The sequence below is a fragment of the Megalobrama amblycephala genome, linkage group LG4, assembly GCF_018812025.1.
Source record: "Megalobrama amblycephala isolate DHTTF-2021 linkage group LG4, ASM1881202v1, whole genome shotgun sequence".
In the NCBI taxonomy this organism is placed as follows: Eukaryota; Metazoa; Chordata; class Actinopteri; order Cypriniformes; family Xenocyprididae; genus Megalobrama; species Megalobrama amblycephala.
Genome location: NC_063047.1, coordinates 48,918,891 through 48,946,360, shown reverse-complemented (window position 1 = coordinate 48,946,360; position 27,470 = coordinate 48,918,891). Strand labels below are relative to the sequence as shown.

At 35.9% G+C, this 27,470-nt stretch overlaps 1 protein-coding gene across 2 annotated transcripts; it reads left to right on the top strand.

The window, feature by feature from the left end:
- Nucleotides 1-9,516: 9,516 nt before the first annotated feature.
- On the top strand, nucleotides 9,517-26,076 carry b4galt4 (UDP-Gal:betaGlcNAc beta 1,4- galactosyltransferase, polypeptide 4). Of its 2 annotated transcripts, XM_048189725.1 has the most exons (8): nucleotides 9,583-9,651; nucleotides 10,433-10,483; nucleotides 11,732-12,193; nucleotides 15,582-15,814; nucleotides 18,865-19,052; nucleotides 21,699-21,821; nucleotides 22,268-22,372; nucleotides 23,652-26,076. In XM_048189725.1, the coding sequence occupies exons 3-8, from the start codon at nucleotides 11,908-11,910 to the stop codon at nucleotides 23,791-23,793; spliced, it is 1,077 nt and encodes a 358-aa protein (XP_048045682.1). In that variant the 5' UTR covers nucleotides 9,583-9,651; nucleotides 10,433-10,483; nucleotides 11,732-11,907; the 3' UTR covers nucleotides 23,794-26,076. The 2 variants fall into 2 exon arrangements, with proteins under 2 accessions (XP_048045681.1, XP_048045682.1); XM_048189724.1 differs by lacking the exon at nucleotides 10,433-10,483 and having other exon boundaries at nucleotides 9,517-9,651.
- Nucleotides 26,077-27,470: the final 1,394 nt, after the last annotated feature.

Here is a 27,470-nt window from a genome sequence, read left to right as displayed (position 1 = left end):
TTTGTGACACTTCAAATAATGGTCGTTATAATCGGCTTATACTCATTGATGTACAGTGCTCAGCATAAATGAGTACACCCTCTTTGAAAAGTAACATTTTAAACAATATCTCAATGAACACAAAAATAATTTCCAAAATGTTGACAAGACTAAGTTTTATATAACATCTGTTTAACTTATAACATGAAAGTAAGGTTAATAATATAACTTAGATTACACATTTTTCAGTTTTACTCAAATTAGGGTGAAGCACAAAATGACTAACAACACCCCACAACAATCTACTACATCTAGTACTTTGTATGGCTTCCATGATTTTTAATGACAGCACCAAGTCTTCTAGGCATGGAATGAACATTTTCCATTCTTTTTCCATTCTTCAAGAATGACTTTTTTTAGAGACTGGATGCTGGATGGAGAGTGATGCTCAACTTGTCTCTTCAGAATTCCCCATAGGTGTCGATTGGGTTCAGATCAGGAGCCACTGAATCACTTTCACCCTGTTCTTCATCAGAAATCCAACAGCATCTTCTCTTTCAGTATAGAGCAGTACATCTGTGAATTCATGATGCCATCAATGAAATGCAGCTCCCCGACACCAGCAGCACTCATGCAGCCCCACATAAGGACACTGACACCACCATGTTTCACTGTAGGCACCATGCATTTTTCTTTGTATTCTTCACCTTTGCGACGCCATACAGTTTTGAAGCCATCAGTTCGAAAAACATTTATCTTGGTCTCATCACTCCAGAGTATAGAGTCCCAGTAGTCTTCATCTTTGTCAGCATGGGCCCTGGCAAACTCTAGACGAGCTTTTTTTGTGCCTGGGCTTTAGGAAAGGCTTCTTTCATGGACGGCACCCATGCATGCCATTCCTCTGCAGTGTATGCCGTATTGTGTCACGGGAAATAGTCACCCCAGTTTGGCTTTCTACTTCTTTAGATAACTGCAGTGAACTTGCATGCCGATTTTCTTCAACCCTTCTCATCAGAAGACGCTCCTGTCGAGGTGTTAACTTCCGTGGACAACCTTGACGTCTCTGTGAGATGTTTGCAGTTCCATCTTTTTAACATTTTTGTACCACTTTTGCTACAGTATTCTGACTGATAAGTAAAGCTTTGCTGATCTTCTTGTAGCCTTCACCTTTCTAGTGTAAAGAAATTATTTTCTTGTGACATTTCTCTTCCATGTGGTGCCATTGCTGACAGCATGAAATGGGAAGGGGTTTTAACACCCTTTTATAGTGCTGGACACCTGTGTAATGAATAATTAGACTCACCTGTGGTTGAATTCTTGTTAAATTAGACATTTGTAGTCTAAAATTTAGCTTTGCTCCAGAGACTTTCAGTGGGGTGTATTTTTGCATCACATTAATTTGAGTAAAACTTAACATTTTGTTCTCGAAGTTATATTATTAACCTTACTTTCATGTTATACGTTAAACAGATGTTATATTAAACTTAGTCTTGTCAACATTTTGGAAATTGTTTCATTGAGATATTGTTTAAAATGTTACTTTTCAAAGGGGGTGTACTCATTTAGGCTGAGCACTGTAGCTGTGGTTCCTCTACGACGTCATGATAGTAAAGGAGAAAGGGTGATTATCCAGCTTAAGTAAGTGCAGTATTGATTCATTCCATTGTAAAAATCATTAGTTATTTAAATTTAAATATCAATGTTATTAATTTAGTTAATTTACCTATACTAAAAACTCGATCATTTTCTTCCAAATATGATAATTTTGAGCTTCTGGTATGATACTTTGACATTTCCAATCTGGCAACACATGCACCATCTTCCTATATATAAAGTCTTTGTGCATATGCTAACTGAAGAGCATATGAAAAAAAGTTTGGCACTCATATAATGCACATGCTGCACACGCTGTCAAGAGCACGCTGTATTTCTTGCCTATTGATGACTTCTGAACCATAAAGAGATATTAGTTGGCAGTAGATGCATTTATAAAAAGTGGTGCATTTAGGAAACTTTTTGTGCATATACACATTTTATAAATTGTTCATAGCAACATTTTTGAACAACATTTTTGTTCTATGTATCATTCAAAAAGGCATGCCATCTGAGGATTCATTCATTGTTAAAACAAATAAACCTTGTTCATAGAAAAGCTTAAAAGTAAAAAGTGAAAGCAACAGATCCGGTAATACAACTCATATCTACAGTAGGCTACATATCACTGCTTTTCAGAGATGGTGACAACTCTAAAGAAAGTCAAAGGATTTAAAACTGACAAAGTGATGGCCTTTTTTTGGCTCGACTATATTATCCACCTTTTAAAACATTTTAATAAACTGTATTCACCTGTGAAAACAAACCTGGAAAGAGATGCGAGGGTTTGAGGAGGAAAAACAAGAGATTCTTCATGCATTCCAGTTAATTATTAATGGGATATATCGTAAATTATATCGGGAGAACAGACCACAAATGTGCAGTATATGTTGTCCTTTTTCATACTATTACAGCGGAATGCAAAGAGACAAAATAAAATAATCACTAGGATAGAAAGCAGTGACTGAAAAGAGCTCTTGCCATAGATATTCTTGTTATATGGTTACGTTAAAATACCGAGTGTTACGTAATTCTCATGATGTCTGAAAATAAAACATGAAAGAAAAATTGACAGATAAGCTTTATTTGTATGGCAACCTTATGATTTGAAACGATTAGTTTCAGTCTTTTTGAAGTTCCCCAAACCGGAAGTGGAACCCATAATTCGAAACGCAGTAGGCTAGTCAAGAATAAGGTCAATAGGCTCTACACATTCCTCTTTTGCTTGTAAGCTCTTCTCAGAATGAGGTTTCTGTGGATGACCACTCAGATATTTGCCTTTTTGAATGATTCTTATGGCTACAAGCTGTCAGAACTAGCACACCTCCCTCTGCACACACAGCTGGAAAAACTTCTCGCTGTTTACGGACCTGATGTAACTACATACTTTTATGGACATTTCCCATAAAATCAGACTCAACAGCTCAAGCTAAATGTGTAAATGTAAAATTACAACTTAAAGGTGCAGTGTGAAAATTTCAGCGGCATCTAGCGATGAGGTTGCGAATTGCAAAATAGAGGACAAAGATGTCGTCTGAGACAGAAGAGTAGCCAGTCAAGCAAACGCGCTCTGTAGAGCAGTTTGTCCGTTTAGGGATACTGTAGAAGCATGGGACCTGCGGTGTATGTAGATAGAAATGGCTCATTCTCTGGTAATAAAAACATAATGGTTCATTATGTAAGGTCTTTATATACCACTGAAAACATAGTTATGTATATTATATTGCATTTCTGTTAATAGATCCTCTTAAAATTTACACATTGCACCTTTAACAACATCATCCTGTGAATTGAAAAACCTTGAAACCATCCATTAACACCTACAGTGGGTACAGAAAGTATTCAGACCCCCTTAAATTTTTCACTCTTTGTTATATTGCAGCCATTTGCTAAAATCATTTAAGTTAATTGTTTTTCCTCATTAATGTACACACAGCACCCCATATTGACAGAAAAACACAGAATTGTTGACATTTTTGCAGATTTATTAAAAAAGAAAAACTGAAATATCACATGGTCCTAAGTATTCAGACCCTTTGCTCAGTATTTAGTAGAAGCACCCTTTTGATCTAGTACAGCCATGAGTCTTTTTGGGAAAGATGCAACAAGTTTTTCACACCTGGATTTGGAGATCCTCTGCCATTCCTCCTTGCAGATCCTCTCCAGTTCTGTCAGGTTGGATGGTAAACGTTGGTGGACAGCCATTTTTAGGTCTCTCCAGAGATGCTCAATTTTAGCTGTGTGCTTAGGGTCATTGTCTTGTTGGAAGGTAAACCTTCGGCCCAGTCTGAGGTCCTGAGCACTCTGGAGAAGGTTTTCGTCCAGGATATCCCTGTACTTGGCCGCATTCATCTTTCCCTTGATTGCAACCAGTCGTCCTGTCCCTGCAGCTGAAAAACACCCCCACAGCATGATGCTGCCACCACCAAGCTTCACTGTTGGGACTGTACTGGACAGGTGATGAGCAGTGCCTGGTTTTCTCCACACATACCACTTAGAATTAAGGCCAAAAAGTTCTATCTTGGTCTCATCAGACCAGAGAATCTTATTTCTCACCATCTTGACAAACTCCATGCGGGCTTTCATGTGTCTTGCACTGAGGAGAGGCTTCCATCGGGCCACTCTGCCATAAAGCCCTGACTGGTGGAGGGCTGCAGTGATGATTGACTTTCTACAACTTTCTCCCATCTCCCGACTGCATCTCTGGAGCTCAGCCACATTGATCTTTGGGTTCTTCTTTACCTCTCTCACCAAAGCTCTTCTCCCCCGATAGCTCAGTTTGGCCGGACGGCCAGCTCTAGGAAGGGTTCTGGTTGTCCCAAATGTCTTCCATTTAAGGATTATGGAGGCCACTGTGCTCTGAGGAACCTTAAGTGCAGCAGAAATGTTTTTGTAACCTTGGCCAGATCTGTGCCTTGCCACAATTCTGTCTGTGAGCTCTTCAGGCAGTTCCTTTGACCTCATGATTCTCATTTGCTCTGACATGCACTGTGAGCTGTAAGGTCTTATATAGACAGGTGTGTGGCTTTCCTAATCAAGTCCGAATCAGTATAATCAAACACAGCTGGACTCAAATGAAGGTGTAGAACCATCTCAAGGATGATCAGAAGAAATGGACAGCACCTGAGTTAAATATATGCAAAGGGCAAAGGGTCTGAATACTTAGGACCATGTGATATTTCAGTTTTTCTTTTTTATAAATCTGCAAAAATGTCAACAATTCTGTGTTTTTCTGTCAATATGGGGTGCTGTGTGTACATTGAGGAAAAAAAATTAACTTAAATGATTTTAGCAAATGGCTGCAATATAACAAAGAGTGAAAAATTTAAGGGGGTCTGAACACTTTCCGTACCCACTGTACTTGTTATTAAAGTCGGCATGAAACAAGTTGCGAGTCTTTTGAGCAGAGTGAAACAGCTTCTCAAACTAGAAAAATGTAGCGTAGGACTTGATTTTGTCCATGGGAATTGATGGGATGTTTGGATTTTGGGGTTTGCTATTGGTGGATCTCGTTTTGTTGATCCTGGAACAACATTCCAGTCTGAAAATTTAAGTCTTAAAGGATTAGTCCAATTTTAAATAAAAATGTCCTGATAATTTACTCACCCCCATGTCATCCAAGATGTTCATGTCTTTCTTTCATCAGTCAAAAAGAAATTAAGGTTTTTGATGAAAACATTCCATAATTATTCTCCTTATAGTGGAATTCAATGGACTCTAGACGGTTGAAGGTCAAAATTACAGTTTCAGTGCAGCTTCAAAGGGCTTTAAACGATACCAGACGAGGAATAAGAGTCTTATTTAGAGAAATGATAGGTCATTTCCGAAAAAATACAACTGTAAATGCTTTATATAAACAAATGATCGCCTTGCACGTACTTCCGCTTTCCGCATTCTTCAAAAAGCTTAAGCTGTATGTCCTACACCTTCACTATTCTACTTACGGGGAAAAAAAGAAACATAGGTACATGAATAGGTTTTGGAAGCACTTGGAAGGCGATCATTTGTGTTTATAAAGCATATACAGTTGTATTTTTTTTCTAAAATCACCGATCGTTTCGCTAGATAAGACACTTATTCCTCGTACTTGGGTAAAGTTGGTTTTATATTCGCACATTCGGACTTCTGATAAATTCAGACTTTCCAATAAATGTGCAATAAATTAATGTTTGCGAATTTTAAGCAGCGACATGATATTGACAACCAACGATTGTCAACTTACAACATTTTTCACAGTCGATCAAAATAGGCAAGTATTGTTTTAATGGCATATTTACTTGTGAATGTCCACTGAATGTCCAATGTAGTGTGATTAACAAGGCTATTGAATACGGATGTCCGAATGTGCGAATATAAAACCAACTTTACCCAAGTATTCCTCGTCTGGTATCGTTTAAAGCCCTTTGAAGCTGCACTGAAACTGTCATTTTGACCTTCAACCGTTTGGAGGCCAGTGAAGTCCACTATAAGGAGAATAATCCTGGAATGTTTTCATCAAAAACCTTAATTTCTTTTTGACTGAAGAATGAAAGACATCGACATCTTTGGGGGTGAGTAAATTATCAGGAATATTTTATCAACAAAGATGTTGATCCAGGAACATGTCTTCTTCTTCTTCTTCTTAGTTTTATGGCAGATTGCAACCATGACTTATCAGGTGCATACCGCCACCTACTGTATCGGAGTATGTAACATGGATTTGAATCTACTTTACATCTACTTTAAAAAAAAAAAAAAAAAAAAGGAATTCTATCTATATCCTATAATACAACCCTGTATCCTTCAAATATTCCACAACAGCATCCTGCGTTTTTTTAACCCCTTCTCCTGTTGTTCCCAAAACACCTTCAAGGTTCCATTTCCTTCCAATCTGAATTATATTTTGCTTTAATCTATTCCTCTCTTCCCTATATTTCCTACAATATAACAGTATATGTTCTGCATTTTCTGTAATTTTACATTCTATACATTCATCTGATTTACATTTACCTAACAAAAACAGTCTTTTATTTAACCCTGTATGGTCAAACCTTAGTCTGGTTAAAACAGACTCCTCCCTTCTTTTCCTTCCATTAACACCCTGTGCATTAATACATTTCTGTATACTATAATATTTTCTTCCACTATTATCCATGTCCCATATTTCCTGCCATTTCTTCATTATTTCTTTTTTAATTATTGCTTTAGCTTCTCCTTTGCCAAATGGAATATTTATAATATCGTTTATCCTGGTTGATTTCTTTGCTATTTTGTCTGCTTTCTCATTCCCTTTTATATTTACATGAGAGGGTACCCAGCAGAATCTTACATCTATCTGAAGCCTCCGCAATCTAAATAAACTTTGGTGGATTTCTAACATTAAATCTTCTCTATTAGATTTCATATTTTGAATACTGTAAAGGGCTGCTACAGAGTCAACACAACATACCACTCTATCTGGTTTTACTTCTTCCACCCACTGTAACCCTACAATAATTGCTATCATTTCTGCCGTATAAACTGACAGCTGGTCAGGTAATCTTTTCCCAATACTTACATTAAATGTTGGTATGTATATTCCTATGCCTACCCTGTTTTCTTCATCTTTGGATCCATCTGTATAAATATCTAAATAACTGTAAAATGTGCTTTTTATGTATTGACTTGCCATATGTCCTTTCTCACTCTCTTCCCATTTATCCTTTAGTACCATTATATTTAAATCTACCTCAGTTTTTGGAAACAGCCAAACAGGAATATTACTAAGAGGTGTAGGAGCGTTAAAAAATATATTGTTTAATCTATATTCCTCTGATTTAGTCTTTGTTACCCATCCAAAACCATTACCTTTAAAAGAGTTATACTCCCAACATTCCTGAATAACACTATTGGTAGGGTTTTCATTTCCACATCCACGTAATCGACATCTCTTCTCAGTTCTAAGGGCACTTCTCCTAATTCTACTTGAATCGCTTTAGTTGGTGTTGATCTCATAGCACCAGAACAAATTCTCAAAGCTTTATTAATAACTCTATCTATTTTCATTAAATGTGTTTTAGCTGCTGCTCCATACACAAAGCATCCGTAATCTATCGTTGACCTCATTAAAGCCCTATAAATGTACATCAGTGATTGTTTATCTGCTCCCCAGTCTTTCCCAGCTAATGCTCTCATTAAGTTTATAACTTTTTTACATTTTGATTCCACCTTTTCTATATGTATTTTCCATGTTCCTTTTTGATCTAACCACATACCCAAATATTTCAAACATTTTACCATTTCCATATTGTGGTCATATAACTTCAAGTTCTGTTTATCTATCCCTTTTTTCTTTGTTAATAACATATAACAGGATTTACTTGGAGAGAGCTTAAAGCCCCAATTATATGACCATTGCTCTACTTTACTTATTGCTTCCTTGATTGTATTTATCACACCTATGGGATCTCGCCCTCTTACCCAAATGGCCCCATCGTCTGCATACAAAGCTGACCCAACTCTTCTATCTAAATTCATAAAAATATCATTAATCATAACATTAAATAAAACCGGACTTATGACGCTTCCTTGTGGTGTTCCATTAATAATTTCATATTCCTCTGATACTTCTGATCCTACTTTAACTCTAAATCTTCTTTCTGATAAAAAATCTAAAACCCAATTATAGAACCTACCTTTTATTCCAATTTTATTTTATTTAATTAATAACCCTTCCCTCCACATAGAGTCATAAGCCTTTTCAATATCAAAAAATACAATATTCATTAATTGTTTCATTTTAAATGTTTTCTCTATCTCATTGCTTACTTTCACAACAGCATCCATTGTAGAACGTCCTTTTCTGAAACCACTTTGGTATGGTGCAAATAAACCTCTGTGTTCAACGAAATAATTAAGTCTTCTTACCAAGATCTTCTCCATCCACTTGCATAAGTGGGATGTTAGGGCGATGGGTCTGTAATTGCCAGCGTTGTTAGGATCCTTTCCAGGTTTTTTAAAAGGTAATATTAATGCACTCTTCCAATTTTTTGGCATTTTGCCTTCTTCCCAAATCTTGTTAAATAGATATAATATTATCTCTAATACTTTTTCTGGTAATTTTTGAAACATGACATAGCTCAGTTGATCTTCTCCTGTAGCAGTATTTCTGATACCATTTAATACTGTCACTAACTCATTCATATTAATTTCTTCATCCATAGCATTTTCCATGTTATCTTTTTTAATAAGCACATCCTTATTTTCATTTAAAATCTTTTCTTTATTTTGTCTATAAATATCATCTAAATGATCTCCACTATGCACACTGGCAAACTTCTTTCCTAACATATTTGCCTTTTCCTTATCTGTTATTGCCATTATTCCTTGATCCTCTAATACTGGTGTTTTAACATACACTTTATTCCCACTCATTTTCTTCAGCATTGACCATATTTCTCCTATTTGAACTTCTGTCCCAATAGTTGAACAGTAACTCCTCCATGCATTTCGTTTACTATTTTTAATTTCTCTTTGAGCTTGAGCCTTTTTCCTCTGATAAATAATAATATTTTCCTGATTCAAGTTATTTCTTAATATTCTCAGAGCTTTATTTCGTTCTTTTATAATTTCTGTACACTTATCATTCCACCATGGAACCATTTTCCTTTTCCCTCCAACTGTCTTGAATGGTATGCTGTTCAAAGCAGCATTTAATATTAATTATGATACTTCAGATGCACATTTCTCAATATCACCTTCCATTACAATTAAATCTGCTGATTCACTACATATTTCTATAAATTTTTACCAGTCAGCTTTTGTAAAATCCCATTTCTTATGTCTAGGCCTTTCTTGAATATCTATTTCAACGTTTATTGAGCATATTATTGGAAAGTGGTCACTCCCAATAAAGGAACATGTCTTATGGTGACCCTTCATCTATAGCTGTTTGCCTTTGGTTGTAGTTTCGGCATCTGCCAGCAGGTGTTGCGATGTTACCCCGCCTCTGTGTCAGTGTGACTCCAGCCAATGACGTCCCTTCAGCGTCTGTATTTGCGGAAATGCTGTTTCAGTACAGTATGGTCTTGAGCTGAGGGTGCTGCTGCTGCTTTCACTACAGTAAGTCTTTTTAACCTTTATTTAGTTTCTACTTTATTTTTTTCCTGTGTGTTTGTTTAAAAATACGTGCGTACCAAGACAGCAACTAGCATGTGAACGGTTGGTTTACCGCAATTTTTTTTGTCGAATGTGCGACCATCCTGAATCATGCTGTCAAACAGTATCATAACAAACTGACATTTCTAACTAAAATGGAAATACGGTCGTCTTCGTTATGTGAACGTGTTTCATAAGCGATTCTGTATCAAAGAAATTAAAAAAACAAGTACTACAAACCCATTTTTTCCTAAATTTCTGTTCATACAGATGTTTCAGGACACAAAATAAATTATTTTTAAAATGATGAAGACGAAGCACTTGACTTGCTAATGTCAGCTGTCACTTGAAATGCTAATTTTAAGGAATGATGAACCGATGTCGAATTATTTAAGTGTTTAAGGGTTATCACAATAATGCAATACTACAGTTAGACCCCCAACCAGCTATGAAATACAATATTTCTTTCGATTAGGTAAATTGTAAAACAAAAAGCAACATATTTAGAGTGTAGGGCATACAGCTAGCTCACAATAAAATGTATCAATTGTTTGACGTGGCAAGGACAAGAGAAGGTCCTTTTACAAAGCAAAGAGATGATGAAATGCACACAGTAGACCTAAACCATTGAAGTATGTCAACATGAAACTTGAGAAGTAAGGGTAGAGGAGGGTGGAGGTGACAGAAGCTGTGTGAGAAGGAAAAGTACAGTATTGTGGATCAACCTGTGGAATGTGACTAACAGGTAACACATGCATCCCAGGTGTGGCTCATGAAGTGAATGCCAAAAAATAAAGTAAGTATGCAGAAATCTACAGATAGATTTACTTTACATTTTGCTCACTCGATTTGTCATAGTGCATTGAGTAGTCTATGTGCTAAGATTACTTTTTGTTCATTCTCAACTTTTTAGTGTTTTTTGCATTTCAATTGTACTGCCGTGTGACAAATGCTTGTTTAATTTATGTATTCTTTCAGTTAAAGGTGCAATATGTAATATTTTTTTGCAGTAAAATATCCAAAAGCCACTAGGCCAGTGTTATATATTTTGTTCATTTGAGTACTTACAATATCCCAAACGTTTGCAACTATTTGTAAATCATGAGAAAATTGCAATTTTAACCAAGGCTCCGGGACGTGTGAGGAGTCGCCTGTCAATTGCGTCATACCCGCGTTACCCTCGGTTTCCGGTTTTATTTTGTAGAAACCATGAAAACACCAAAGACGCTTAAATATATTACATGTTTTAATAGACAAGGGAACAACTGTTTTGATATATTTATAGACAGAAAACTAATTATTGTTATATAGCTCAACACGTTTAGTCTTATTGGTTAAATCTAATTTTCTTGATTTTTTTTGCGAGTACCATGCTTTACCATGCCTCAGAGAAAAACACTATTTTGTGAAGTAGCTAACATAGCATAATCAGATGCAGCTTTATTTTTAGTAACAGTAATACTGCATTTTCTCCATCATACAGAATGTTTTAAAATTAATTGCATGCCATTTATCAACACAAGCCATCCAGCATTTAATATGATATTCTAAAATCGATCTATCTTACTGCAGTGTGTAACAGTGTCTCACAGCAGCCGCCGAGTGAACGCACAGAGTAACGTTATAACATCATTTTCAACACTCTCAAATGTATCTAATGTGATAAACAGAGCTGCGTTACCTCATACTCGGATAAGCGGAATAAGCGGAAGCAGCGCCGGCGACTGTGTCATAATAAAAGTTCTGCGTGTGTTGCGCAATCGCTCCAGCGGCCTCGTTCAGCTCCTGCAACACTCGCTCCTGCTCTGCTTCATACTACAGTAACGTTAATAATCACAGTCCTATCACGATTTTTTTGCACTGTTTGTTGAGTTAGAGACCACATGTCCCAAGATTCCGCCTTTGTTTTGAATAGGTCTCTAGCGGACAGAATTCTTACGTACTGCACCTTTAATATATGGTTATATGGTCAAGAAAACATTCAGTTTGTCTTGCTGCAAATCATATCAACCTTTCTAATACTTTTTTTTTTTTGTCACAACAGTTACTTCAGCTGAAGTATTTTTCCTCTTCAGATGAAAAAATGAACAAAAAAACAGATGAAAGAGACTTTTGGAGGAACTCTTGCCAACTTTAAGAGTGACTGTTTAACTTCAAGCAGATGCTCAGATGTCTCTTGGTTGCTTTTCTCTGGATTTCACCTCAATCTAAATTTCAGTCATGGGAATCTTTCCTTTCATGTCTAAGTTAATGAGGAAGGGGAAGTATCTGTTTCTTCTGTTGTTGTGCCTTTGCGTTGTAGCATGGATAGCAACATTCTCAAGTGATGACAGCATTAAAACTGCCCAGGAGCAATTAAATCGTCTTGGCGACGTTAGGAGTGGTGGCGGGTTTCGTCAGTTGGAGCTGGAATCAGAAATGATGCAGAGCATAGAGGAGCGTGTGGAGGAGCATGTGGAGGAACAGTTACCCAAACAGAGCTGCCCAGAGCATTCACCGCTGCTCCGTGAGTGTGCTCTGATTTTGTCTTTAATAATTTTCTTGTGGGTTAATCTTGACTGAGGGTGTGTTCACACTTGGCAGGTTTGGTTCGATTAAAACAAACTCTGGTGCGATTGTTCTGTTAGGTGCGGTTCATTTGAATAAGTGTGAACGCTTCCATCCAAACCTTGGTGCACACCAACAAACAGACCGACACCCTTGAAAAGGTTGATCTAGGTCCGCTTCAAAAACAACCCCTCTGGTGCTGTTCGAATTAAGGCTGCTTTCACACCTGCCTCATTTAGTTCGGATGAATTGCACTAGAATTCGTGGTCCCCCTTGGTGCGGTTCATTTGGGCAGGTGTGAATGCAGCAGTCGCACCTGGGTGCGCACCAAACAAGCGTACCGAGACCTCCTTGAAGAAGTGGTCTTGTTACTCTTTCAAATAAATAACTCTGGAGCACTTTGCCAAACAAACCAAACGATATCATAACTTCATGATACTACATTTTTGTTGCTTTTTGGAACTTGGCAGTGTAAATTACCATCTGCTTTCCTTGAATGGGAAAAAGAAGATTAGCTTTTGGTAACACGGTGCTGTAGTTACATGTTACTACATGTGCTTAATATAGTAATAACAGTAAATTATGCATAATTACAAGTAACTAACCCTAAACCAAACCCTAACCCTAACTGTAACTCTATAGTAAGTACAGGTAGTTAATTAATAGTACTCAGTACTTATTTGCATAATTACAATGTAACTATGGCACTAAAATAAAGAGTAACCTAGCTTTTTTTTTCCACACCATCTCAACAGTGGTGAACGAAGTACACAAATCAACTACTTGAGTATAGATACAGTTGCCATAATAAAATATCACTCCAGTAAAAGTATAAGTTCTGAAAAGTACTTGATTTTTAATTATTAAAGTTACTGATTGTTAAAACATGATTATTAATTGACAATTATTTATCATCATCCTTCAGTACCATCTGCATTGTTTATCCTTTTGTTCTTTCATTCAGAAAATTCACAAAATTCTATCCTTTCATCGAAGTAAAACAATTGAAAATGGGGGAAAAATCTCATGAAATAAATGTTTCTCTCTAGTTCACGTTGGCCACAATTATTGGCACTCAATTATTGCAACCTCCTTTTGCCAAGATAACAGCTCTGAGTCTTCACCTATAATGCCTGATGAGTTTGGAGAACACCTGACAAGAGATCAGAGACCATTCCTTCATACAGAATCTCTCCAAATCCTTCAGATTCCCAGCTCCATGTTGGTGCTTCTTCTCTTCAGTTCACTCCACTCATTTTCTATAGGATTCAGGTCAGGGAACTGGGATTGCCATGGCAGAAGCTTCATTTTGTGCTCAGTGACACATTTTTGTTTGTTTTTGATCATTGTCCTGATGGAAGATCCAACCACGGCCCATTATAAGATTTCTAGCAGAAGTGGTCAGGTTTTGATTTTTATCTGTTAGTGTTTGATAGAATTCATGTTACCATGTATCTGAACAAGATGTTCAGGACCTCCAGCAAAAAAAATAAAAATAAAATACAACATTAAAGATACAGCAGTATATTTAACTGTTGACATGGGGTACTTTATTATCCCTGTGTGCACCAAATCCATCTGGTGGGTTTGCTGCCAAAATGATCTTTTTTTTTTAAATATTATTTTTAGTTTCATCTGACCATAGAAGCCGGTCCCTTTTGAAGTTTCAGTCGTGTCTGACAACTGAATATACAGGAGATTGTTTCTGGATGAGAGCAGAGGATTTTTCTTGAAAACCTCCCGAACAACTTGTAGGTGCTGTTTGATTTCTTTTTTTTTTTTTTTACGCTTTCTGAGACTCAAGACTCAACTAATCTCTGCAATTCTCCAGCTGTGATCACTGGAGAGTCTTTTGCCACTCAAACTTCCCTCCTCTTTTCCTTTTCATCATCCTCATCAGGACGATTTAGACACAGGTCCTCTTCCAGGCAGATTTGTATCATCTGTAGTTGATTGGAACTTCTTTATTATTGTCCTGATGGTGGAAATGGGGATTTTCAATGCTTTAGCTATTTTCTTACAGCCACTTTCTATTTTGTGAAGCTCAACAATCTTTTGCTGCACATCAGAACTATATTCTTTGGTTTTACTCCTTGTGATGAATGATTAAGGGGAATTTGGCCTTTTGTGTTTCCTCATGTTTGTACTCCTGTGGAACAGGAAGTCATGGCTGAAAAATGTCATGCTCCTAGTCACCCTGGTGTGCTAAAAAACATAAATATGAATTGGAATATACTTCAGAGATATTTTACTCATAATAATTTTTAGGGGTGCCAATAATTGTGGCCAACATTCATTGGAGAAAAACATTTATTTCATAATGAGATTTTCGCCCTCTTTCAATTGTTTTACTTCAGTGAAAGGTTTTGTGAATTTTTTTTTTTTTTTTTTTTAGAAGATCAAAAGGATAAACAGTGCAGATTTATTTTCACAGCTCATCATTTAACAGCAGATTTAGTTTACAAATAACTGATAGTCATGACCTAAATATGATTTTTGTTTACAACAATTACTATAATTTGGCATTAGTGAGTTATTTTTCAGTCACACACAACAGTCAAACTCAAAATTGAATTGTTAACTCCCATTGTTGACTCGAGAACAGATGCAATCAGATCTGTTCAATTCATGAATGAATCATTCAGTGTGATTTTTGCAAACTGATTCAACCGGTTATTTGAAAAGAAAAAAGAAAAAACCCTGCTCTTTTACAAATTGGACATTGTTGACATTGTCATGTCTTGGATTGAGTGTCAAATTCTTCAGTTCGATTATAAAGAGAAACAATATGTTTTTATGAAATATGATAATATGCTTTGGACTGTGGTGAAGTAAAAGTAAAGTTTCCCAAAATAAAAACTCTTCTAAAGTACAGATACTTGAAAAATTTACACAAGTACAGTAACGAAGTAGAAGTGCATTTGTTACTGTCCACCATTGAATCTCATTTCGTGTTTCATTGATAAAAGAAATGATACAGATTTGGTATACGTGAGGGTGAATATTTTTTCTAAACATAACTATTACTTTGGAAACCTTAGGTCTTTGCAAAATGAGTTGATAATACTGGGTAAACCAAGTGTGAACCAAGAAACTGCAACTCTGAGAGAAATGTGTGAGAATCTCACAACCACCTCCATGTGAATGTCAATGTTTACACATTACTGTTTTTTTCCTTCCACAGCTGCTTGCTAATTTGGGCTTGTTTCCAAAGATGGGGCCCTGTAATTAATGTGGGCCCCAGCTGGTGCTGTATTTAAAGACTGCACCTGGGATGTGGGCCTTTCACTTACTTGTGGTCCCGTTTACATGCGTGTTTATTTTTTTCTGCTTTTTCCGCTCCACAGGAGGTTCTTTAAAGCTGTCATTTGAGCCCTCGCTGACGATAGATCAGGTAGAGAGTGAAAACGAGGAGGTCATGGAGGGTCAATATAACCCCTCTGACTGTACAGCCAGACAGAGTGTGGCCATCCTTATCCCTCACAGAAACCGAGAGAAGCACCTGCTCTACCTCCTCTACCACCTTCACCCTTTCTTACAGAGGCAGCAGCTTCACTACGCCATCTATGTCATTCACCAGGTAGGCAAAACTCCCATTAGCTCCCATTAGAGAGTTTTTGTAGTGATATCATATAATCCTTGTTGCTAGGATTTGCCAATGAAGCTTCGAGAATGACTTTCTTGATGTCATTTTTAGAGTATTTCGGTGCTTTTTATGACCATTTCTTACCTTAAATGGGTCCATTTATTGGTTCTATACCATTAAGACTTGAACATAAACGCCCTCTTCATATGTGAAATGCGTAACAATGTTTACTTATGGCTTTGCTTTGGGGTTCATTATAGTTTGCACTGGCCCATCCTTAAATACGTCTGTTTGCAAAGTCTGCAGTACATTGTGACACGCATTCACCAAACAATCTGCCTGTTACGATCAAACTGAAATGACCAAAAATATTAAAACTCTATTTCCTCAAAGTCCATTTGGAAGCATACTATTTTTGTTCTTTAGTTATACAAAAACTGGAATGATAGTACTGTTTATTGTTTTCTGGTGTCTAACAACAGTATTTGTCTCATTATTACACTGGGACTGAGTAAGCCAAGTTTTTAACTACTAAATTTCATGTAAATGTGGGCAGTTATGTGATAGTGTGTTGTTTAGTCAAAACGGTCTGTTTTTGCAGCTTAATGTCAACATATTGTCTTTTGGACTGAAGAGGAAGTTTTTAGTTCTGAAATGTTTTCGTATTAAACTCAGCTTTCCACATCATGATATGAGGCCTTTAACAACAGCAGAGAAAAGCACCACCAGCTGATGCTGCTGCTGGTAATATAAATACATTTGCAAGAAAAAGTATGTGAACCACTTGCAGAATCTGTGAAAATGTGAATACTTTTAATAAAATAAGAGGGATCATACAAAATGCATGTTATATTTTTTTAGTACTGTCCTGAGTAAGATATTTTACATAAAAGATGTTTGCATTTAGTTCACAAGACAAAACAATAGTTGAATTTATTAAAATAACCCTATTCAAAAGTATGTGAACCATTGGTTCTCAATACTGTGTGTGGTTACCTGATGATCCACGACTGTTTGTTTGTTTTGTGATGGTTGTTCATGAGTCGCGTGTTTGTTCTAAGCAGATAAACTGAGATAAAGATAAACTCCTCCAGGTCCTGCAGATTCTTCAGTTTTCAAGCATTTTTTGCATATTTGAACCCTTTCCAGCAGTGACTGAATGATTTTGAGATTCATCTTTTCATACTCCAGAAGGAAACACGATGCATTAAGAGTCGGGGGGTGAAAACTTTTGAACAGGATGAAGATGTCACAGTTTTTCTTATTTTGTTTAAATATCATTGTTTTTCATTTAGTACTGCCCTTCGGAAGCAACAGAAGATACTTGCATGTTTCCCGGAAGAAAAATTAAGTACAATTTACCTTGATATTTGAATGCAAAAGCAGTAAATGCTCTTAATGCATCGTGTTTCCTTCTGGAGCATCAGTGAATGTTTGAACCTTTTTTAATAGTTGTGTTTGAGTCCCTCAGTCGTCCTCAGTGTGAAAAGACTGATCTCAAAATCATTCAGTCACTGCTGGAAAGGGTTCAAATATGCAAAAAATGCTTGAAAACTGAAGAATCTGCAGGACCTGGAGTATTTTTCTGAAGAACAGAGCTCAGTTTAACTGCTCAGAACAAACAAGAGACTCATGAACAACCATCACAAAACATAAAAACCAATGGTTCACATACTTATGAACAGGGTTATTTTAATAAATTCAGCTATTTTTTTTTGTCTTGTGAACTAAATGCAAACATCTTTTATGTAAAATATCTTACTCAGGACAGTACTAAATAAAAAATAACATGCATTTTGTATGATCCCTCTTATTTTATTAAAATTATTCACATTTTCACAGATTCTGCAAGGGGTTCACATACTTTTTCTTGCAACTGTATGCTACATTGTACAATTTTCATTTTGAGGAAATGTAAGGTTAGGTAAATGAATGAATTCCTGTTTTCTTCATCATGAAATAATCTTACAGTGTTCCCATTCTAGTTCTGCCAGTTTTGCCAGTAACTCTGTCAGTAATTCTGTTAAGCTTATAATTGTTTTCCTAATTAAAATAACAACTCTTTAAAGGCCCATTCACACCAAGAATAACTATAAAGATAAATATAGCTGCAAGCAGCAATTATCGGGGCCAAGCAGAAGGAAGGCACAAGTCGTCAATTAAAGACATATTTAGGCAAAATGACAGAGAAATCATAAATACCTTTTAATAATAATGATTTAATGATTCATCACTTTCAACCAATAGGTGGCGCTGTGACCAAAGTGTTGTGGTATGGTCAAAGTAAGGTGACAGTGACTCGTACAAAGTTTGGTGTCAATATGCCAAAGCATTGCAGAGATACAGTTTCAAGAGTCGGTTTGCATCATGCCTCAAATTCGTCGCTCCGGTATACGGAAATGGTTTGACGTATCGACTTGAAATCCATAACTTTTTTCGGCATGGTCTGAAGATGATACGGTTCGATTTTTGTGAAAATCGGAGCAACTGTCTAGGAGGAGTTCGAAAAAATAAGTAGGTTTTTAACGAAAAATAATATGGCTGACTATGGCAAATTTGATATCTATGTTCTCAGCCTGACCCAAGGAATCTACTGAGTTTCTACCAGTACGCATTACAATAGGTTAATATAGTCAAAAGTTATTAGCATTTTTGTACATTTTGTTATAACTTTTGCCCACAAGGTGATAACTTTTTGTGTACTGTTAGGGCATGGTGCTAAAGACACATACTGAGTTTCGTATGTGTGATCAAAACAAGACTCTTTAACAGGCCAATGAGAGTTTGGAGTGCCCACATAACTTAGTGCTACACTGGAAAGAAAGACATAAAAATTACAATATAGTATTTCTACATTTGCCTAAAGTTTCAAAATGGAGATGCATGTTTGGAATTTAAAGTGCACAATAAGATTGTTGGTCCTTTTAAGTCATGAAATACTGTATGAGTATTGGAAAAGACCTGGTGATCTAAAGGAAGTCACAACAAAAAGTTTGCAAACATCTTAAAACTGTGTGTACAATGTATGTCTCTTTGTCTTGTAGGCTGGAGATGCTACATTTAACAGGGCAAAGTTATTAAATGTTGGCTACCTCGAGGCTCTGAAAGACCAGAACTGGGACTGTTTCATCTTCCATGATGTTGATCTGGTTCCTGAGAATGATCATAACTTATACATGTGTGGGGAACAGCCTAAACACTTAGTAGTGGGGAGGAATTCCACTGGGTACAAGTGAGTATTGGCGTCTTCATTTAACAAGCACATTACAGAGCATTCTGGGACTTGAACCAACAACATTTGGGTTAGAAATACCACACTGTAATGAGTTGGGTTGGGTATCTTTTGAATTTTGGCTATTCCGATTATCGATTCTGATTCTTATAGATTCCAATAAGGTAAAAAGAAAAAACTAAATGATATATGTTATAAGTCTTGTGTTAAAACATTTTCATTGTAGCTGAATACCATGAACAAACATCAACAGGCTAAAGAACACTTAGACAAGGAACTTCTGCCTATGGTAAACAATTGTCATTACTAATATAAATTTTTTTAAACATTATTAAAGACAAGTAAACACTCAGTAATTAAAAAAGAACAAGTAATCAATTAGCAATCGCACAAATAAATACAACTGAAATAAACAGTGTTTTAAGATTTTCAGGTATTCAGGTACAGAAACTTTAATCAAATGTAAAATAATACTGCACTTTATAAATAAAATATACATTACAAATACAGTTACAAACATTATTCAGTCAATAAGTTAGTGAATTTTCTCTTTGTCTTTTGTTGTTTGATTAACGTTATTATAGAGACGACAGCAGACTTTTTAGGCTGCTGTCACTTTAGGAGCTGCACTGATCCAGTATACTGTTATGTGTTTACTTTGTCAACTGTTTACGTTCACTTAAAGGTCCCGCTTTTTGTGGATTTTTTGAAGCTTTGATTGTGTTTATAGTGTGCAATATAACATGTGTTCATGTTTCGCGTGTAAAAAAACACAGTATTTTTCACATAATTTACTTATCTGTATACCGCTGTTTCCACTGTCATAAAAACGGGCTGATGACTTCCTTGTTCTATGAAGTCCCTCCTTCAGAAATACGTAACGAGTTCTGATTGTGCCAGCGGTTCCTGTGTTGTGATTCGACAGCAGTTTAGCGAACCTTGCCCGGAAAGGTCACGCCTCTTACCATAACGTGGAGATGCACGCGCTCAGTGTTATTGTAAACATGTCTGTAATTTTACCCTATCAATTTGAGCCGGAATCAGACCCGGTGATTGGACTGCGGGATGAAAATAACAGCGTTTCGACGACATGGCGACAAACACACTCTACAAACGCAACTCTTGTGTATTCCTGTGGGCGGAGGTTAGTCAAAAAACTGTTTTAGTGACGTCATTAAAGAAGGAAGTAGAGGGATGTAGTCCAAACTGGCCGTTCGATGTAGGCGACTTCTGTTAAATAAAATATCTCGCTTGGCATTGAACTTTGAGCTTTAAAATTTTACAGATTTTATTTATACTCTAACAACAACATTACACACTAACTAAAGTTTGAAACATGGGATCACGAAGAACGGGACCTTTAAGACATAACCGACTGTGTTTACAAGGATATTTTGCAATTTTTTTTGTGTGCATTTGTTCGTTCAAGTGCAAAAATAAGTTTGGGGATGAGCAACGTCGGTCCTGGAGAGCTGCTGTGCTTCAGAGTTTAGCTCCAACCCTAACCAAACAAACCTGAACAAGCTAATCATTGTCTTCAGGATTACTAAAGCTACAGGCAGTTTAGGTTTTTTTTCAGTGTTCGAGATAAACTCTGCAGGACAGCAGCTTTCTAGAACTGACCAATCTACATTTTTTGTAACTGACTTCTTAAACTTAGACATTCTTAAAGAAAAAATGATGACCAACTTGTAAGACTAGTCTTAGCAGTTTATGCAACCGACCCCAGGTCATTAACTTATCTAGCGAGATCTGCCAGATATACTTGCACACAGTTTTTAAGGTAGTTTGCAGGTAGGTTGTATTAAAGGGTTAGTTCACCCAAAAATTACTCATCCTCATGTCGTTCCAAACCCATAAAACTTTCATTCATCTTCAGAACACAAATGAAGATCATTTTGATGAAATCTGAGATGCTTTCTGTCCCTCCATAGATTACGCAACTATCACTTTGATGCTTCAAAAAGTTAAAGAGATTGTAAAACTAATCCATGTGAATTGAGCGGTTTAGTCCAAACTTTCTGAAGAGACTCAATCGCTTTATATGCTTTATATAATAAACATTCATCAGGAAACAAACCGAAGCTCAACCAACGCTGCTTGATGCGCAAGAACAAACCTCTTCCGGAAGCTCAAACGTGCTGCGTAACACGTGAGAATGAACCTCATCGGTTCTCACACGTCAAGTTTACCACAACTGATATGTGGAAAAAATACTAAATTAAATCCGTTCATCATAAAAAGCCAGAAAATTTGGACTAAATGCTCAATTCATATGGATTAGTTTTATGATCTCTAACTTTTTGAAGCATCAGTGTCATTTGCGTAGCTGTCAATGGAGGGATCGAAAGCTCTCAGGTTTCATCAAAAATATCTTCATTTGTGTTCTGAAGATGAACGAAAGTCTTACGGGTTTGGAACGACATGAGGGTGAGTAAATAATGATTCATTTTTGGATGAAGCATCTTGGAGATGCTTAAAGGTGGTTCTCCAGTCTCCATTAGTATTCAGCTATAATGTAGCATAAGTAATTTCTTAATAAGTTATTTTGTTATTTGTTACATATATAAAGTTATTTTGTACAATGCTATAGTTCTTGTTTAATATTTGAAAGACTTTCATCACTTTTTGCCATTGACTTCCCAGACTCAGATACAAAGGTTACTTTGGAGGGGTTTCAGCCATGACAACGGAGCAGTTCCACAAGGTGAATGGCTTCCCAAACTCCTACTGGGGCTGGGGTGGAGAAGACGATGACCTGAGGATAAGGTAAGACAAACTTAGAAGGACACATTAAGTTTCACACAAGTACTACATACTGATTAAAATCCACTGACTATTTTTTTTTCCTCAAGTAGACAAAATGACAAAAATGCTCATCCTTAACAGGCTTTCTTAGTTGCAATGAAATTTTTATTGACAACATTTTGAAAAGAATCTAAAATATAGACACATATAGCAGTTTTGAAGTGAGTTGTCTTACTCGTTTGGCTTCATGTATGTGTAACAAATATGGCTTGATCCATTTTTGTTTTTAATCATCAAAACCCACAAAAAAGGACATGGAAAAAAAATGCAAAGCCAATTTGTACTTCATGCTGTATGAAGAGGAAAGTGTGTTTGAGTGAAGGGAAATGTTCACTGCCGTGGTACATTGCTCTGAACATTGCAATATTCTTCCCATTGTTGATTTTAATAGAACCATGTTTTTTCAGGGTGCAACTGCAGAAAATGACAATAATTCGGCCGTCGCCTGAAGTGGCACGCTACACCATGGTCTTTCACAAAAGAGACAGCGGCAATCAAGTCAATAAAGACAGGTCAGTTGAAGTTTATGAGAAATAAATGTTGCAGTATTAGAGTGTTATTCTGGTCTTGCAATAGACCACAACTAAGGTAAGGAACATTTTTGAGAGCATTCATTGTTAAATTACAACTGATTTAAGGAAATGAGATTGATACGTCCAGTTTCTTACATGGTGATCATACTAAAACATTATGGTTTAGATAAATGTACTGTACTAATTATAATCTATTACAACAGTTCAAGTATATTTCCTGTCCAAGAAAAAAGTCTCGATGGCACCTGCTTGAGCACTGATGCCATAGTGTGGTGTTATACATGCCAAACAGGGTTAAAACTTAACTTAACACTTTCATTCACCAGCAAATTTGGCTATTGAATTTAAGTTACTAGTCATTCAGAAGTTCTACAAGCCAAAACAAAAATACCAGAAACAAACCAGATTATCAAAGCCACAACTTTTATGTATTATGATTAATTTTGTATCATGAAATCTGACTCTGAATCATTAAATTGCTTTGTTTCACAAGTTTTACAACATTCAGTGATGATTTGCAGATACCATAAAAATGTTGCAAAGTTCTCTGTGATTTCTGTTTGTAAAACAGCATTTCTTTGCTCCAAATATAACTCGCCCTAAAATGAATAGTTCCCCAAAAAATTTAAATTCTGCCATTAATTACTCACCCTCATGTTGTTTCAAACCTGTAAGACTTTCGTTCATCTTCAGAACACAAATTAAGATATTTTTAATGAAATCAGAGAGCTTTCTGTCCCTCCATTGACAGCTATGCAACTAACACTTTGATGCTTCAAAAAGTTCGTAAAAAGATCGTAAAACTAATCCATATGAATCGAGCAGATCAGTCCAAATTTTCCGAAGAGACCCGCTTTATATGAAAAACAGATTTAATTTAGTCTTTTATTCATTTTATCCGATAAGAAGACATGCACACAAACTACGATGGAATCGCATATACAGAATAAATCCCTCAGTGCACAACACATTAAACCACACGAGCATTTACATCATGAAAACAATCTAGTCGAATGCGCTTTTGACTACCTCTGGAAGTGGTCGAAAGTGGACAAGCTCAAAACGTTTTAGACCCCGTTTACACCTGTATTTAGCGGAAATGGTGCTTTTTCACAAATTCACAACTTTGGATGGAAACATAACTAATGAAGAGAAGCGTATTTAGCGTTGTCCACTTGTGATCCCGTCGACAAAAACGCATCTTAATATCAGGTGTAAACGGGCCTTTGACGCTTTGCTTTCACTTTGCCCAACACAGGATGCAACTGTTACGCCGCACTCATCACATGTGGATGAAGGATGGTTTGAATTCCTGTTCCTACAAGGTTGTGTCTATCGACAGAGCGCCACTCTTCATCAACATCACCGTGGACATTGGCCAGCCGGAGCGTGATCATTGAGCATGCCATGTGTTTGGATATTAAATTTCAAGAGACATTTTGCGTTGAAACAGCATTCACCAGTGCCTGCCAGAGCTGATATAGGTGTTGTTGCTCCACACCAGGTTGCACTATGAATCTGTCCTTTGGAACTGTAAGATAATATGGCCAGAATATTGATCAAACACTACTTTTTAAGTATTACAGTAATCAAGTAGAATTTAAATAGACTGATCAGGTATAGCTTTCAAGGTTGAAAAAAAATTAATATTCATTACTTCTAGTGAAGTTATAGTTTCATATAATGCATTCTGTATGGCTTGTATTAATTTAGGTCATCACAGAAATATGGCAAAACATCTGGAAGTAATGGAAAACAAAAGAGCTGTACCTGACTGGTCAGTAGAGATATGTTGTTATGTACAGTAGACTTAAATATTGATATAGATATAAATATATGTGGGCAGAGTAGGTGTACTTTTATAACAAGTTTGCATGTTCTATGATGTTGATTCCAGCTGAACATGCTTCAGCTATCGGTCTGGTGGAAACTTGTAGATTTTTAGTAGGTTTTTGGGTCCAGAGATGATGTTTAATCGGGTCAGTTTCATTTCAGTGAAATGTAGCTGTAGATGGGTTCATTATTTTACATTTAGGCCATTGTTTAAGACAGATCGGCTGTTCACTCATAAAACTGGGTGGTGTTACTTTACTGACTTTATAATATGATGGGCTGTCCTGGCGGGGTTTATATATAAAAACCCTTAAAGGGGAAATATCATGAAAATCTGAAATTTTCCGTGTTTAAGTGCTATAATCGGGTCACCTGTGCATCTACCAACCCAGAAAACATGAAAAGGGACAACCCAGTAACTTTGTTTTGGTAAGCCTTTTTCTGCAAGCATGTGAAAAAACGAGCCGCTCAGATTTCGCTCCCCTTGTGATGTAGTAAAGGGATCTTATTATAATATTAGCACCCCTTAATCTTTACGTTTCCACCCAAGACGCCGCCATTTTGTTTTCGCAAGCGACAACGGTGTAACAGTCCTAACACTGGTCCTGGAGTGCTGCTGTCCTGCATAGTTTAGCTACAGCCCTGATCAAACATGCACCTGAATGAAATTATTGAAATTACTAAAGCTACGTGAAGGAAGGTAAGTTGGGTCGGAGCAAAACTGCAGGACAGCAGCACTCCAGAATGACCATCCTTGAGCTTGTGATATGTGAACATTATATATGAGTCTCCATAAACTGCTGACATCTGAGCCACTAAGGATGCAGCGGTGTAATTTTATTTATGAAGGGAATGTGTCCAAATAAATTCATATACCAGTATGTGCACACGAGGCTCAGTAGAACACAGGATTTGCACATAAGTTGATTCAGGAACTTTCCTAAAGCTGAGTCTGACTAGAAACTGATCTTGACAAGCTGAATTTCAACACAATACGTCCGTGTGTCTTATTAAACCAACTGATGAGTGTGGGAACGTGAATGTAAGTTTGGATTTTATGTGGATAATTATGAACTCCAAGAATCTGTATAGTTGGCCAGGTCATTATCTAGTGTTGTTGAAACTTGACAAACAGAAATCAAGCATTCTGTATTTTTTTTTTTTTTTTTTCTCAGACATTCTAGGTTAAAACAATTACACAACTATTAAAGTGCATGAAGATCAAATTAAGTAACAATATACTTATTTTCTATGAGCTTTTGTCATAACTTTTTGATTTTTATTTCCTGGTATCATATTTGCATCTTTACTCAGTTTTTTACTCAAACTTTACATTCTGTGGCACACATTTAAGAGATTTGGGTGTTGTACCTGTGAACATTATATTAATTTTATACTGTAAGAAAAATCATGGGCAAAGGTTTGCGAATATTATTACTTTCCACGAATAGGGTGCAAATTGGGATCCAATAACCATTTGTATAGCAGTAAGAGGAGAAAACATGTTCGGTGAAATGGGAATTTATATTTTAGATAAACTTTTACCTGCCATAAAATTACCACATGAGTACCTTTAAACCCACTGAATATCTCTACAGCCCCCTTGAAATGGTGATTTTAAAAAGAATTATAATATAGTATGAATAATATATTCAGTTTGACATTCTGAGGTTTTTCTGAAGGTTGAGCACACCATTTGATAAATCTTTGTTGAAAAGGAAACTCATGACTGTTTTCGTACCCTTTTCATGGAAAGTGCTTGCCACTCATGCAGTGTTGAATCTGTGTGTGATATTGAAAAATCCAGTTTGATGATGTTAATACTGCAATAAAGAATGACACAGACTGTAGTTTTTGTTTTGTTTTTTCTTTTTTGAAAAACCATATATGATCTAAGCATATTTACTACTTGAATTATTGTTGATTGGTCGTGATAAATGTAAATAAATTATCACAAATAACTTTATTATCAGAGGAGGACTACCTCAAAGTAATGCTGTTGGACATTGTGTGTGTGTGTGTGTGTGTGTGTATATATATATATATATATATATATATATATATATATACATAATATACACATATACACATATACAGTACAGTCCAAAAGTTTGGAACCACTAAGATTTTTAATGTTTTTAAAAGAAGTTTCGTCTGATCACCAAGGCTACATTTATTTAATTAAAAATACAAGTAAAAAACAGTAATATTGTGAAATATTATTACAATTTAAAATAACTGTTTTCTATTTGAATATATTTTACAAAGTAATTTATTCCTGTGATGCAAAGCTGAATTTTCAGCATCATTACTCCAGTCTTCAGTGTCACATGATCCTTCAGAAATCATTCTAATATGCTGATCTGCTGCTCAAGAAACATTTAATGTGTACAATTGTACAAAATATTTGTGTACAATATTTTTTTCAGGATTATTTGATGAATAGAAAGTTCAAAAGAACAGTGTTTATCTGAAATCTAATCTTTTGTAACATTATAAATGTCTTTACTGCCACTTTTGATTGATTTAATGCATCCTTGCTGAATAAAAGTATTCATTTCTTTAATTTCTTTTCAAAAAAATAAAAATAAAAATTCTTACTGACCCCAAACTTTTGAACGGTAGTGTATAATGCTACAGAAGCTTTGTATTTCAGATAAATGCTGTTCTTTTGAACTTTCTATTCATCAAGGAATCCTGAAAAAAAAAGAGTACAAAACTGTTTTCAACATTGAAAATAATCATAAATGTTTATTGAGCAGCAGATTAGCATATTAGAATGATTTCTGAAGGATCATGTGACACTGAAGACTGGAGTAATGATGCTGAAAATTCAGCTTTGCATCACAGGAATAAATTACTTTGTCAAATATATTTAAATAGTACACAGTTATTTTAAATTGTAATAATATTTCACAATATTACTGTTTTTTTACTGTATTTTTAATTAAATAAATGTAGCCTTGGTGAGCAGACAAAACTTCTTTTAAAAACATTAAAAATCTTAGTGGTTCCAAACTTTTGGACTGTACTGTATATATATATATATATATATATATATATATATATATATATATATATATATATATATATATATATATATATATATGATATTCAATGCAAAGTACAAATCCAAACCCTTTGCATTTATTTGTGCTTTAAAGGTGCATTCAGTAGTTTTGGTGCTAAAGTTTTACTCATTTAGGAATAAATATAGTTTCTGTTAAGAGTCATATGAGATGAG

What these genes read in the sequence shown, in the direction of transcription:
- b4galt4 (XM_048189724.1), top strand. Translation starts at nt 11,908, where the DNA reads ATGGGAATCTTTCCTTTCATGTCTAAGTTAATGAGGAAGGGGAAGTAT. An exon ending in AGGAATTCCACTGGGTACAA is followed by an intron (nt 19,053 to 21,698) that starts GTGAGTATTGGC and finishes TTGACTTCCCAG; the next exon opens with ACTCAGATACAAAGGTTACT. An exon ending in AATCAAGTCAATAAAGACAG is followed by an intron (nt 22,373 to 23,651) that starts GTCAGTTGAAGT and finishes TGCCCAACACAG; the next exon opens with GATGCAACTGTTACGCCGCA.